General features: G+C 43.2%; 1 protein-coding gene across 1 annotated transcript in view; it reads left to right on the top strand.

Moving 5' to 3' along the window:
- The first annotated feature begins 2,630 nt into the window (after positions 1 to 2,630).
- The window catches only part of slc22a23 (solute carrier family 22 member 23), a 37,270-nt gene continuing 26,799 nt past the window's right edge, over positions 2,631 to 13,101 (top strand). The window contains exons 1-3 of the mRNA XM_034613430.1: positions 2,631 to 3,613; positions 10,375 to 10,478; positions 10,586 to 10,740. Coding sequence (XP_034469321.1) covers positions 3,161 to 3,613; positions 10,375 to 10,478; positions 10,586 to 10,740 — 712 coding nt within the window. The 5' untranslated portion in view covers positions 2,631 to 3,160. The remainder of the gene's footprint in view (positions 3,614 to 10,374; positions 10,479 to 10,585; positions 10,741 to 13,101) is intronic.

Genomic DNA, 13,101 nt, shown 5'->3' with positions numbered 1-13,101 from the left:
TGGGTCCAATTCTTAATCTTGGTTAAATATTTCCTCAAATTCACATAAAATGTTATTTCTGTAATTCACGATATGACCACAGGCCACGAGTTAAGGTACCATTTACAGTTTAGAGACACAGAGGAGAAAGTAAGGAGTCAAAGGAATGTCTGCGATTAGCGGCTGTGCGTAGAAAAATGTCTATCTTGAGATAATTTTTGTCCATATTGCTCATCAGCCCTATTAAACAAATTATTGTATATGATCAGTAGTGGAGGATGTAGCCTTGTGTACTCAAGCGAAAGTAAGCAAGTACTTGCTTCTAAAAACAAAGTAAAAGTACTATCCAAGTACAGCCTCTTTCTTAATGCAACGGTCCAAAACATCATTAACTGTATATTTTGTTTGATATAAGAAATGTAAAGACTCACATTAACAAAGAATTCTGCAGATGACGCTACTGAAAACAAATGCATTGTATATTGATTATTTGAAAGGGGATTATTGTTTTATTGTCATTGCTCTGTTATCGGCCCACTCTGATTGAATCAGGGGACCATTTAACCTCTCGTTTTGATTACTTACAAACACACTTTTAGCATACATATACACTACCGTTCAAAGGTTTGGGGTCACTTAGAAATGTCCTTATTTTTCAAAGAAAAGCACTGTTTTTTTCAATGAAGATAACATTAAATTAATCAGAAATAAACTCTATACATTGTTAATGTGGTAAATGACTATTCTAGGTGGAAACGTCTGGTTTTTAATGAAATATCTACATAGGTGTATAGAGGCCCATTTCCAGCAACTATCACTCCAGTGTTCTAATGGTACATTGTGTTTGCTAATCGCCTTAGAAGACTAATGGATGATTAGAAAACCCTTGAAAACCCTTGTGCAATTATGTTAGCACAGCTGAAAACTGTTTTGCTGGTGAGAGAAGCTATAAAACTGGCCTTCCTTTGAGCTAGTTGAGTATCTGGAGCATCACATTTGTGGGTTCGATTATACTCTCAAAATGGCCAGAAAAAGAGAACTTTCATGTGAAACTCGCCAGTCTATTCTTGTTCTTAGAAATGAAGGCTATTCCATGCGAGAAATTGCGAAGAAACTGAAAATTTCCTCCCTTCAGAGAACAGCACAAACGGGCTCTAACCAGAGTAGAAAGAGAAGTGGGAGGCCCAGTGCACAACTCAGCAAGAAGACAAGTATATTAGAGTCTCTAGTTTGAGAAATAGACGCCTCACAGGTCCTCAACTGGCAGCTTCTTTAAATGGTACCCGCAAAACGCCAGTGTCAACGTCTACAGTGAAGAGGCGACTCTGGGATGCTGGCCTTCTAGGCAGAGTGGCAAAGAAAAAGCCATATCTGAGACTGGCCAATAAAAAGAAAAGATTGATATGGGCAAAAGAACACAGACATTGGACAGAGGAAGATTGGAAAAAAGTGTTATGGACAGACGAATCAAAGTTTGAGGTGTTTGGATCACACAGAAGAACATTTGTGAGACGCAGAACAGGTGAAAAGATGCTGGAAGAGTGCCTGACGCCATCTGTCAAGCATGGTGGAGGTAATGTGATGGTCTGGGGCTGCTTTGGTGCTGGTAAAGTGGGAGATTTGTACAAGGTAAAAGGGATTTTAAATAAGGAAGGCTATCACTCCATTTTGCAACGCCATGCCATACCCTGTGGACAGCGCTTGATTGGAGCCAATTTCCTCCTACAACAGGACAATGACCCAAAGCACACCTCCAAATTATGCAAGAACTATTTAGGGAAGAAGCAGGCAGCTGGTATGCTGTCTGTAATGGAGTGGCCAGCGCAGTCACCAGATCTCAACCCCATTGAGCTGTTGTGGGAGCAGCTTGACCGTATGGTACGCAAGAAGTGCCCATCAAGCCAATCCAACTTGTGGGAGGTGCTTCAGGAAGCGTGGGGTGAAATTTCTACAGATTACCTCAACAAATTAACAGCTAGAATGCCAAAGGTCTGCAATGCTGTAATTGCTGCAAATGGAGCATTCTTTGACAAAAGCAAAGTTTGAAGAACAAAATTAATATTTCAAATAAAAATCATTATTTCTAACCTTGTCAATGTCTTGACTATATTTTCTATTCATTTTGCAACTCATTTGATAAATAAAAGTGTGAGTTTTCATGGAAAACACGAAATTGTCTGGGTGACCCCAAACTTTTGAACGGTAGTGTATATATATAATATAACATGTATATATGTCATATGTTATATTATATGTTAATATATATATATATATATATATACATAAACTTAATGTGAACATGTAATGTGAGGCACTGTAGCGGAGTAGAAATTACAAATATTCCCTGCTATATGCTGTGAAGTAAAAGTGAAAAGTAACGAAAAAGGAAGCTATTTGAGTCAATTACAGATGCATTAATATCTGTAATAATATAATGTTAAATAAAATAATAATAATACAAATTGTATTAAACATATTTCAAAACAGCCATTAATAACTGTTTAAAAGAAGACAAATAAAAACATCAAAAGGCAACCAGCAAAGAATGCATTACCAAAGAAAGCAAGTACAGTAACGAAGTAAAAGTACTCGGTTACATGCCACCACTGTGCAGGCTGAAGCATTAAGAGGAACCACAACACGCTGCTCTTGTGACAGACTGTGCCCTCGCAGTGATTACCAGCGGTTACAGGTGGCCATGTTGAGTTGAGTCAACAACACAGAGCCTTGTGGGCAGGTGCGTTACCTGTGGCTCCCTCAGGAAGCTCCTCTACCGCCTCCGCGACACGGACACACTGAGCCAGAGGAAGGAGATCATGGAATAGTTTCTTCTTCTCTCTCTCTCTCTCTCTCTCGTCACTGCCTCATTGAGCAGTGAGCTTCGTGTGTGTGTGTGAGGGAGCTTCGAGGCTGCTCTCAGGCCAGCGCTTGTTTGTGCAGACGGGCCGACGGACGGAAGTGCTTCCTGTAATAAAGAGGTGCGTCTTATTTCCATTCCAGCGACTGACTGAGTGGGACTGAGTGACTGCGCACGGCTTTCAGCGCCGGGGAGCTGGGGGCGCATTGACGCATTGTGGAGTCGACAGGCGAGGGGGGGTGCTGGTAGCACTGCAACCCCGGCTTCGACACACACACGCGCACGCACGCACGCACACGGAGGCATCTATCTGGCGGAACCGCGATGGCCGTGGTGCAGCTCGACAGGGAGGACCACCAGCCGGAGAACGGCTTCGTGTCCCCCGAAACCACGTCGCCGGGGCTGCTGACGCGCATCGACGGCTCCGTGCTGCCGTTTCTCGGGGGATTTGGGAAATACCAGAAACAGCTGATCGTGCTGACATGGATCCCGGCGCTGTTCATTGGATTCAGCCAGTTCTCGGACAATTTCCTCCTGGCACAGCCGAACACCACATGCGTGCAGCCGCTGGTGAACCTGACTCGCAGTAACCTGAGCGCGCCGGGTCACTCCTCGCTGCTGGACGGTCCCAAAAACGGCAGCGGCGGCGCGCGGTCAGCTCGCATGTATGCCAATGGAAGTTACGGCGGCAACAGTGACAACACCACCATGCAGTGTCAGTGCAGCGAGTGGGTGTTCGAGCTGCGCACGGGACTCGTGCATAACGTGGTGACCAAGGTAAGATGACCATTCCCAAGGATGGGCATCCTTCTTCCATCCCATTGTGTTGTACGTCTGTGTCACCCGATCCTTCCTATAATCCCATTAGGGTCGATTTACTTTGGTAACAGAGTGAGATCCTGGCCCTTATCAACACATTGTCCATCATTTAAAAAAACACACCACTTTCAAACAGCATCACAGGCTCTTTTATATCAAATTGTGCCCAAATCAGGTTTTTTTTGCCAGCTATGGATACGCCTCCATTGTTGCATCCAAGGCTTGGTCTAGCACTGCCTCTAGGAAATCACAAAAAAAAAAAAAACTAGTAGGAATACATAGTGAGAGTGAGATACCCTGACACAAACTGTGACCTATGCATGGGGAGGCCATCATGCACCTGCACTTTTGGGCAAAGCTGCCATGGGCTGGTGGAATTTGCCGGTTGTCGTAATGCACATAATAGACTTTTGATTTGGAGCAAAGGTCAGTCTGTGCACGCTCTAGAATATTACAACCCTATCCCTTGACAAACATCAGCTGGCCTATCTCTGCCCCATAACCAAACACCAGCCTTTTTTCCCAGCTCTCATCCTGGACACTTTAATTCAGAATGGATGCATATACCTCCTGTGGCATCCCCATTACATTCCTGTAACTGCCCTGTTACAGGAATGTATGTTGAGGAGGGGACAGTATCGGCCTGTAGTCATTATAGTTGGTCTGCTAGCTAGAGGAAGAAGGGTTTTGTCTCATGATCTGCTCTTCTCCCGTTGTGGATGCTGCAGCTCATGTCAACATATCAAGTGTTATTTTAGTATGGCAAGGAAAGCGCGACACTATACACATTACTTTCTGACTAAACTTGACTTTAACATTAGGGGCTGGATGATGGGATTAAATCTGTTGTGATCACAGGGAGCCATTAGGACAAAGGGAGGCACTATGTTCATCATGAAAAGTTTAAATGTTGACACACACTCTGATGACCTCACACACCCTTGCAGAGGACAGTAAATTGTGTTTTAATCTGCATCATCTTCACCTCTGAAGGGGTTGGAATGTAATCAAAAGGCTTATCAGCAGGAGTTTGATCTGGAGCCGGGCTTTGAAGCCCCTCCGTGCCGTATAGGAGGAGGTTGCGGCGCCCTGCGACGCCAGCAGCTCATTTTTTATCACTGATAATGGACTCATTTGAATGAAGCAAACAAAATGCAGCTGGGGCATTATCTTTTAGCCACGACCTGAGGGACAGTTGAAGCCTGGATTTGATTAAGTGTCCGCAGGGTTATTTGGTATAGGTGGGGTTGCAGAGCAATGTTTTATGGACGGACTCCTTCAAAATACAACAAACTTTCAGCTAAATATTATGTCATATTGTAAGGAAAAACAACTGGGCGGGTGATTACTAACAATCCAAAAATGTCTGTTCTTGGCCATAAAAAGTGAACATAGAGTTCTCATGTGACTTTAGCCCTAATGCACTGCTGCCTCTTCTCATGCTGTTGTCTGTAACCTGTAGATACTCTCTTCTGTGTTGCCTTTGCACACATAACGAGAATGTCATGTTGACACTGCCACCAGTACAGATCAGTGGAGGGGCTGAGCAGTTGGTATAAGTGCGTGGCAGTGCTCGTCTTCCCTGACCAGTGTCGTCCACATTCCGACAAGGTCACCATTCGGAGGATTTGGATCAGATGCCATTGCAGGAGACTCTTCCAAAAAATGAAGCATAATAATTGACCCTCACCATCGTCTCTCTTTGTCAACCTGTCCCTCACTCCTCTAAGGCCCCACCACAGCACAGACATGAGGGTGACACTTCAGCAGGAAGTGATGACTTGGCATTTCTCCCTATGTTTGGATTGCATAGGCATAACTGCACATGACTGGGCTCAGCTCTCTGTGACACTGGACCCAACAAATTCTTACCCCGGTGCTCAACATGTAAATAAATGTTGATGTTTTCCCTTGTTTGCTGCTTGGGTTTTGTTTCGGGAATCGGTAGCAAAGGAATGCATTTAAATGCATTTGCACTTGCTCCATTTTCCCGGCGTCAGAGAGAGAGGGCCTTGATGGAGGCGGCCAGCGGAGGTTGAGGTGGTGGTGAAGGATCCAGAGTGGTGAATGTGGAGACCCGTCCTAATTGAGTCAAAGCTCTCCTCAGGGTCTGTCGTAATTGGACTGAGCCTGAGAAATGAGAATGTATCATTACTCAGAGACAGATAGTCTCCCTGCAACACAGCTGCTGCACACACTATCTGAAACAGTGGACTGAGAACATCCTCAAAGCAAAGATTAACCTCTCTATTGATCCTGTATATGAGCCGACTTCTTGTGTCTTAATCAGGGACAAGTGGCGTCTAAAGACCGCTGATGATTTTTGTATCTGATAGTGAATTTAGGATTTCCCCTCTTGTCATACTCCACTGTAGAACGGTGTTTGGACTCGTACCACACTTTGACACCCTCATGGATTTAAGCTTATATGTGGAACAGTTATTTTTTTGTCTCGTCAGAAAATGGTAAATTAAATTTCAAGTTCTCCTCCAAGGTAGTTTCTTCAAATTGCTTGTTTTCCCAAACTCCAAAATATTACAATTAAAAGGATGAAGACAAAATGTCTGAAAAGCAACAAATCCTTGTGTTTTAGAAGCTGGAACTAGCATTTCCTTATTTGCTTAATAAACTAGATTGGAACTCAGCAGAGCTCATATCTCTGTCAATGCCCAACAGCCCCCTCATAAAACCACATGTAAATTCACTACATCCTGATTTAAATTTGGATCTGCACCAAATAACAAACACTCCTGATTGTTTTTGTTTTTTTTATGAACATTTGTGAATTACTCTCGGAGAAATCAAGGAAAATGTTGAAAAACACCCTATCTCACAATGTTACATAAATTGACGGGTTCTTCCCTCACCAATACTGCATTCTTCCATCAGGTTTCGTGGAAATCCGTCCAGTAGTTTTAGGTTTATACTGCAAACACAAAAAAAATGGATGAAAACATAACTTCTTATTGTTGAGCTGAAAACAACGAGTCAACAGACCAATATTAAAATAATCTGTGTTTATCCTGTGACTTTCTTATTGAGACTAAACCAGACCTTTGAAGATGTTGGGGAAACGTGCAAAAATATGCAATTGACAATGAAAGCAATTCTGAGTTGAGTAACTGTTTGTGCACGACTCAACATGGTACAGTTAAATGGTATGTCATTGCCATTTTTTATCTTAGAGCATTGTATGGAGGTGGTATGGGCGATATGTTGCAAAGCACAACTGTGGGTACACCCAGACCCAGTATCAGTATCAAGTGGTCCCACACCCATAGATGTGAAAGATGATATTTCAGCTGAACACCACGCAGGCCTCTCTGCTCCGGGGCCCTTCGTACTGTTTACCCAGCTGCCTGGCTCTGTCCGCTGACTCTGGATCAGTGTGGGACACTTTGAAACAGTCTCAGCTGTCGAAAGGCGATGACCCCACTGCAGATACCCAGTCAGCACACAATGACAGCCACTCGCAGCGTCAGCTGGGAGGAGAGGATGCCTGTGTGACCAAAAGATAAAACTCTGTTGAAGGCTCCTCGTGTGACAAGAGAGTGTGGTACATGCTTGTTTCTGATAAGTGCTGTTTTGTAACAGGGAGGGCTGAGCAGTATGGGGGTGCCTGACCCTTGGCCTTGGTTTAAGTTTGTTTTCAGGACTGTGTTATGGAATTCATGTTGTAAGAGTGTCAGTGGGTTGTTGATGCATTCGAAGTCTCTGTGGTGACAGAGATGTGTAGTGGGAGGTTCTGAGCTGCCAGCAAAACAATACAGTGAATAATGGATTGACAAAGGTTTGTTGTTTCACAATCTGTCACTGTTGGTTACAGGGAAATTTAACTTGTCAAACATGCCGTTGCTTCTCATCAGAATGCTACAGCTGCATGAGCACTAAGATAAATACATTTTCAGGCAATATCCTCATATCTGCGGAGTTTTCTCCTTTTTTATTTTACCACAAAACTGCAATATGAGTACGAGTAGTAAAGATTCATCCTCATGCTCTCACTCATTCTCCTTTACCTTCACCTGCACTACAACCACATTATAAGATTTCAGCCTCTCGATGATGCACTGGTGCTAAAACTTGCACTTGGAAGCAGAAAGAGTCTGATCACCACAGCGATGGTCTGTTGCTAGGCAGTAACTATGCAGCAGTCTCTCCATGTGTTTTTCCGCCTTCTCCTCGCAACGGATTTTTAAGCATCTCCCTTCTCTTCAGCTTCTTACCCGTCCCAGTGCTTTCCTTTTTATTCTTTTTACGTTGCTCTCAATCTCTTTAGCATGTTCTGCTTCGACATTGTATAATCTTTATTCTTGCCTCCCCCTGTGCTTTTCATCCATCTCCCGCCCGTCCTCACCCCTCCTTCCTCTCAAACCCCCACCCACCACCCCTCTAGTTCAACGAGTGCAGAAATGTGCAGCTGTAGATGGGAGAGCGTCTTCATGGGAGCTAATGAGACTCAACGGTGTAGACTAACTGGTGCGGCCGGTCGTTTTGAGAGAGGTCGACAGACACCCCGTGACTTCAAACTGATTTTCTCTTGGCCCTGCATTGCTCTGCGTTTTTTCCGTCAGCTATTAGATTTATACGTGTCCAAGCCGGCTCTGCACACTGACATCTATTCATTACTCCCAAATGAGCGGGACAATAGCAAGGGAGCGACTGGCAGAAATAATAGGGGGCATAGGAGACGAGCTACATGGATCTGACTCATGCTTAAGACTGAATCACACTTTGCTGGGATTTCTTTGTTCGGCTGTAGCTGAGGGTCTGTCCTTTTTTTTTTTTTTTTCTGATTCGTGCTAATAGCAGAGCGGAAGCCCGTTAATGATGAGCTCGGTCAGAGCCTTTGGCCTGGAGAGAGACCTGGTTAATAATACATGAAAATTGGCAAATGAGGCACATTAATGATACTCTGGTGAATCCCAACCTGACATCCTCTGGCCATCTAGCCTCACATTTCCCCACTCACGAGACGTCGCTGCTTAGTCCGCGTCATGTGACTTGAGAATGTCGGCGTTGGTCATCTGTCTGTGGTCAGCTGCACACGTCTGTGCTGCGCTGTCATCCGTGCGTGCACTGCTGGAACTCAGAATTTAAATTCAGTTTGTCAAGTTCCTGGAGGAGGGAAGCTACTGTTTTTTTGTGTTGCTGGGGTTGTGCAATAGGAACTTGTTTGCCTCCCACTGTCTTTTTCTCTGTTGACATCGATACTGAATGAGTGGCATGCCTGGATCATGTGATGGCTGGGTGGCTCTGGGTAATCCTGGAGCGTTCCATTCTGGACAAGTCACTATGGTTGAGGTTATGGGAGGTTAGAGCCCCTCACTGAAACATGTACAAACAACATTTCGTATTTGAAGGAATTATCTTATATTGTTTTAGAAGGTGCGGTGTATAAATGGGAGAGATCTGAGGTCAGCATTGATCTGACTCCAATACACTATGCACCTTCTATGACGACTTAGCCCATATCTGCTCCTTCCTGTTGAGTCTCTCAGCAAAGACACCTGGCAGGCATATGTTGCCAAAAAAGAGCCCAAATATCCACCTCCTCTCTGACATTCGAATTGTATTCCTCTCAGCATCAACCAGTCTAGTAGGATCATTTATCAAACACGTCAATGTTAGTCGATGTGGAAGGTTTGTGTAGATGATTTTTGGGTAATTGTATTTCCGTGTGTGCTGCTGCACCTCTTTACGATCACTGCTTGTGTGCACGAGGTCCGTCTGTCACATCTTGACACTGCTGTAGGGGGGAAAGGTCAGGGCTTGCTCAATTCACACACTGCATTGTTTACCGTCTACGAGACCTGAGGGTTTGAATCTGCAAAGAACATGAAGAGACACAGGGTGATATACCATCTTTTCACATTGTAGAGGGGGAACGAATACACAGTGAAATAAAACAACTTAGATTATACACACCTGTTAAATTGAACAGAGGAAATAATTGGCATTAACAGAGATAATTGAATCCCTGATGTTGATTTGAGGAGAATAAACAAGTGTTCAGCCTAAACAGTGGCAGCACAAGTCAAATACGTGATCCTTAACCCAAACATACATTTACCATGTATGCATTTCATAGGAAAACCCCATTAACTCATTATGACAAATAGTACCTTTTTATACTCGCACTCACAAACGGTGACTTTATGTATTTCAATCACAATTGAAACTACAAGTTTAACTTTGAGATAAGTTCAATGTAAAGGTTTTTGATTTAGTCACACTAACTCAACGTGATAGAAAACACTTCACTAAATGTGACCCATCATTTATTTTTCAAAAGTAAGTCCAAAAGTTTTGTGCTAAATTAGCAAATAACCATGTGAATAGTCACTCAATCAGAGAAACTCTAAATTATAAGTGTCTTACTATATTTGTATTTAACAGTTACCCAGCATTACATAAAAACTGCCTGCGATATATTCTGTGTAAAATAATATTTGGAGAAATGAAAAAGGAAAAGTAATAGTTGGAGGAATAACGGAGATGAGGGAATATCACGTTGATGTTTACTTGATATTTACTTGAATGGGAAAGCAGTTATGGCCAGACGGTCTCATAAATAAGACAGACCAAGCAGAGAGGGATAGTCAAGAGACTAAAATGACTCACCCTTAAACATTATATTTATCTTTCACTTCCATTTTCTTTTCTTTACCCAGCATTGATTTCTCGGAACTAATGCCTCTGTTTATTTGTCTTCACAGTGGAGTCTGGTGTGTGACTCAGCATGGAAAGTCCATATTGCAAAGTTCTCTCTGTTGGTGGGATCCATCTTTGGATACCTGGTGTTTGGAGTCCTGGCTGACTGGTGAGATTTCCAACTAAGTTCATTCACACTAACTTTTACAGATAGAAAAGGTATTTACCGCATTAAAAGTATCAATAATCAATTTTGTTATTTGACTTTTTCCGTAGGTTTGGCCGTCACCCAGTGCTGATCATATCGGTGCTGTTCATGCTGGTGTTCGGTCTGACTGTGGCCTTCTCCGTCAACGTTCCCATGTACAGCACCTTGCGGTTCTTTGAGGGCTTCTGTCTGGCAGGAATCATGCTCTCTCTCTACGTCCTCAGTAAGTGTTGAACCCTCAGCTAAAAGCCCTGTGTTCATTTTCTATGAACACAGGTGTAAATGGCCGTCTTTGAATGGCTGTGCGGCGCGTTTCTTTCGCTTCTCAGGTGATTCTGGTGAGTGCACCGACAACAGTGCTAGACTGGAAATTGGTATGCACTCAAACACACTGTGCTGTAGGAGATCGGATAAAACACAGTGAAGGGAAGGGAACATGATGGCAACAAAATGGCTTGACATTTAGATCCACTTCAACTTTACCTACCTACATTAAAGCCATATTAAGCCGACTGCTTAAGGCGGTGGTTTAACATTATCTATTAGCATCTCACACCGATGGGGAAATTGCCACGTTGCTTGCAGATGGAGATTTAGTGCCATGTAATGTCAGCGTCCTCGTTGCAGAGCAGATTACTGATGCAGCACAAGATACTGGAAAAAGGGCAATTTCCAGTTTTTCTCTCTGTGGCCTGTGATGGAACAACCGATTTTAAGAAAATACCTCTCAACCGGCCATTTTGTGTGTGGGTTAGGATTAGTTAGCTGTGTGTAATATCATCATCATCACCACCATCATACACGAGATGCCTTGCCAAAGAGAAGCAGTTCCAACCGTCACATTAGAAACAGTAGTGTGATATATGTCTTTGATATATTAATGTGGCCCTTGAAGAATATAAAACTAAAATGATTGATTGTTTTTGCAAGCAGACAGAAGTGACAGCGAGGCAGCTTCAAGTAATACAAGTGGAAGGCAATGTAAAGTTTTTATCTACGATGAATTGGGACTGATTTGTGAGACAAATTCGTAAATCCGTGCACATTACTTTTCTTCTCCATGTTCTCCTCTGGGTTCTGCACATCTATGTTGACTGTGTACATTGAATAACCAAGTATTGTCTTTGGTGCTGTATTTTGCTGCAGGACCTTCACGTAGCATTTAAACCCTTTGAAACCCTCTGTTTCTGTTTTGTAGAGGGTTCCTGGATTTAATGTTTGCACTAAACAGAGGTGCTCACAACAAATGGCCTCAGCAGCGATGCAGAAATAACCTCTGGGTCAAACTTGTTTGTTTGAGACCCTGGCCAGGAAGTAAGAGGAGCTCTTGTTGGACGGCAAGGTGCGGTTTCCCTTGCTCGGGCTGAGTAAATACTTTAATATAATATATCACGTCCCCATATAATTAAAAATGAGATATAAATAACAAATTTCACCCCTTTAGCCAAAATCTCTCACAGCGTTATATCTTCCGCACTTAAAATATATAATGTTTAACTTATTATTAAAAAAAAATATTTAGTCTATACCTCTACTCTTAATCCCACATATCCTCCCATTGTTTGAGCTGTCACTAGCCACCTGACAAAACTGATCAAACAGCTATTCCCCTTCTTGTCTCATGCTGAGGTTAGCATTCAGCCAAAAGAAGAGTTATTGTTTTGCAGTGACCTCCTCACGTTTAATAAGTCAAACTGCCATTGTCCTGATAAATTCTCACTACCGAGAAACTGCAATCCCCCATAACCTTGAAGTTTACTCTTAAATTTTCATTTAGGTGCAGCCCCAGCAAGTCTTTTACAGAGATTTAATCCTTTTTGCTGCTAATCAATAATCTGAAAGTGACAGAAGGAGTGGTAACTTGTGTAGCTTCCCTCATCACTGCAGGAAGAGTCTGCAGCGGCTCTGATGCTGGTGGAGATGAATCCTCTCCGTTGACGTGACCTTCTCTCGGCACCGTAAAGGCTTAAATCATTAGTTCTGTGGGAATGTTGCGCGTCAGGTTCCAAAGCGCGGGGAGGGAACAGACTTTTTTGATAGCATCCTGATAATTGGCCTCGCAGCAGATGCACATTCTCGTCTCAGCTATGGATCCTTAATAGCCTCTTGGCCGCAGTAATTGACCAGTGAAGAGGGGGGTCGCAAAGGTGGAGGGCGAGATGATGAGGGAAGGGGCCCCCGGGGTCCTTGTCATTTTCTCTACACTGTACACCCTGAAAGGCTCTGCCCCCGCTCCCTGAACAGAAAGACCGTTGAGTCCCAGGACAAAGGAAAAAGGGCGCGGCAGGAGGCAAAGGCCCAGAGTTAAACTGTACAGTAGCTTTGTCTTATCAAATTGAAATGAACTCGACATTACCCTCCATTGTTTTCACGTTAGCCGACAGTTTATGGTTCAATAAATCAGTGGTTCTCAAGCCCAATAGAAGGGGGAGGGATTTCATAATAAGAGGCATTTAAGATGTATTTGCATTTCTACCAAACAAGCTTATGTTAGATGCTTTTTTTTTTTTTTTTGCATTATTATTATTATTATTATTATTATTATCATATTCAATTACCACAAAACAAAAAAGCAAGACAAATT

Source organism: Hippoglossus hippoglossus, chromosome 17 (assembly GCF_009819705.1).
Source record: "Hippoglossus hippoglossus isolate fHipHip1 chromosome 17, fHipHip1.pri, whole genome shotgun sequence".
Lineage (NCBI taxonomy): Eukaryota > Metazoa > Chordata > Actinopteri > Pleuronectiformes > Pleuronectidae > Hippoglossus > Hippoglossus hippoglossus.
This window is presented reverse-complemented; position numbering and strand designations above follow the sequence as displayed.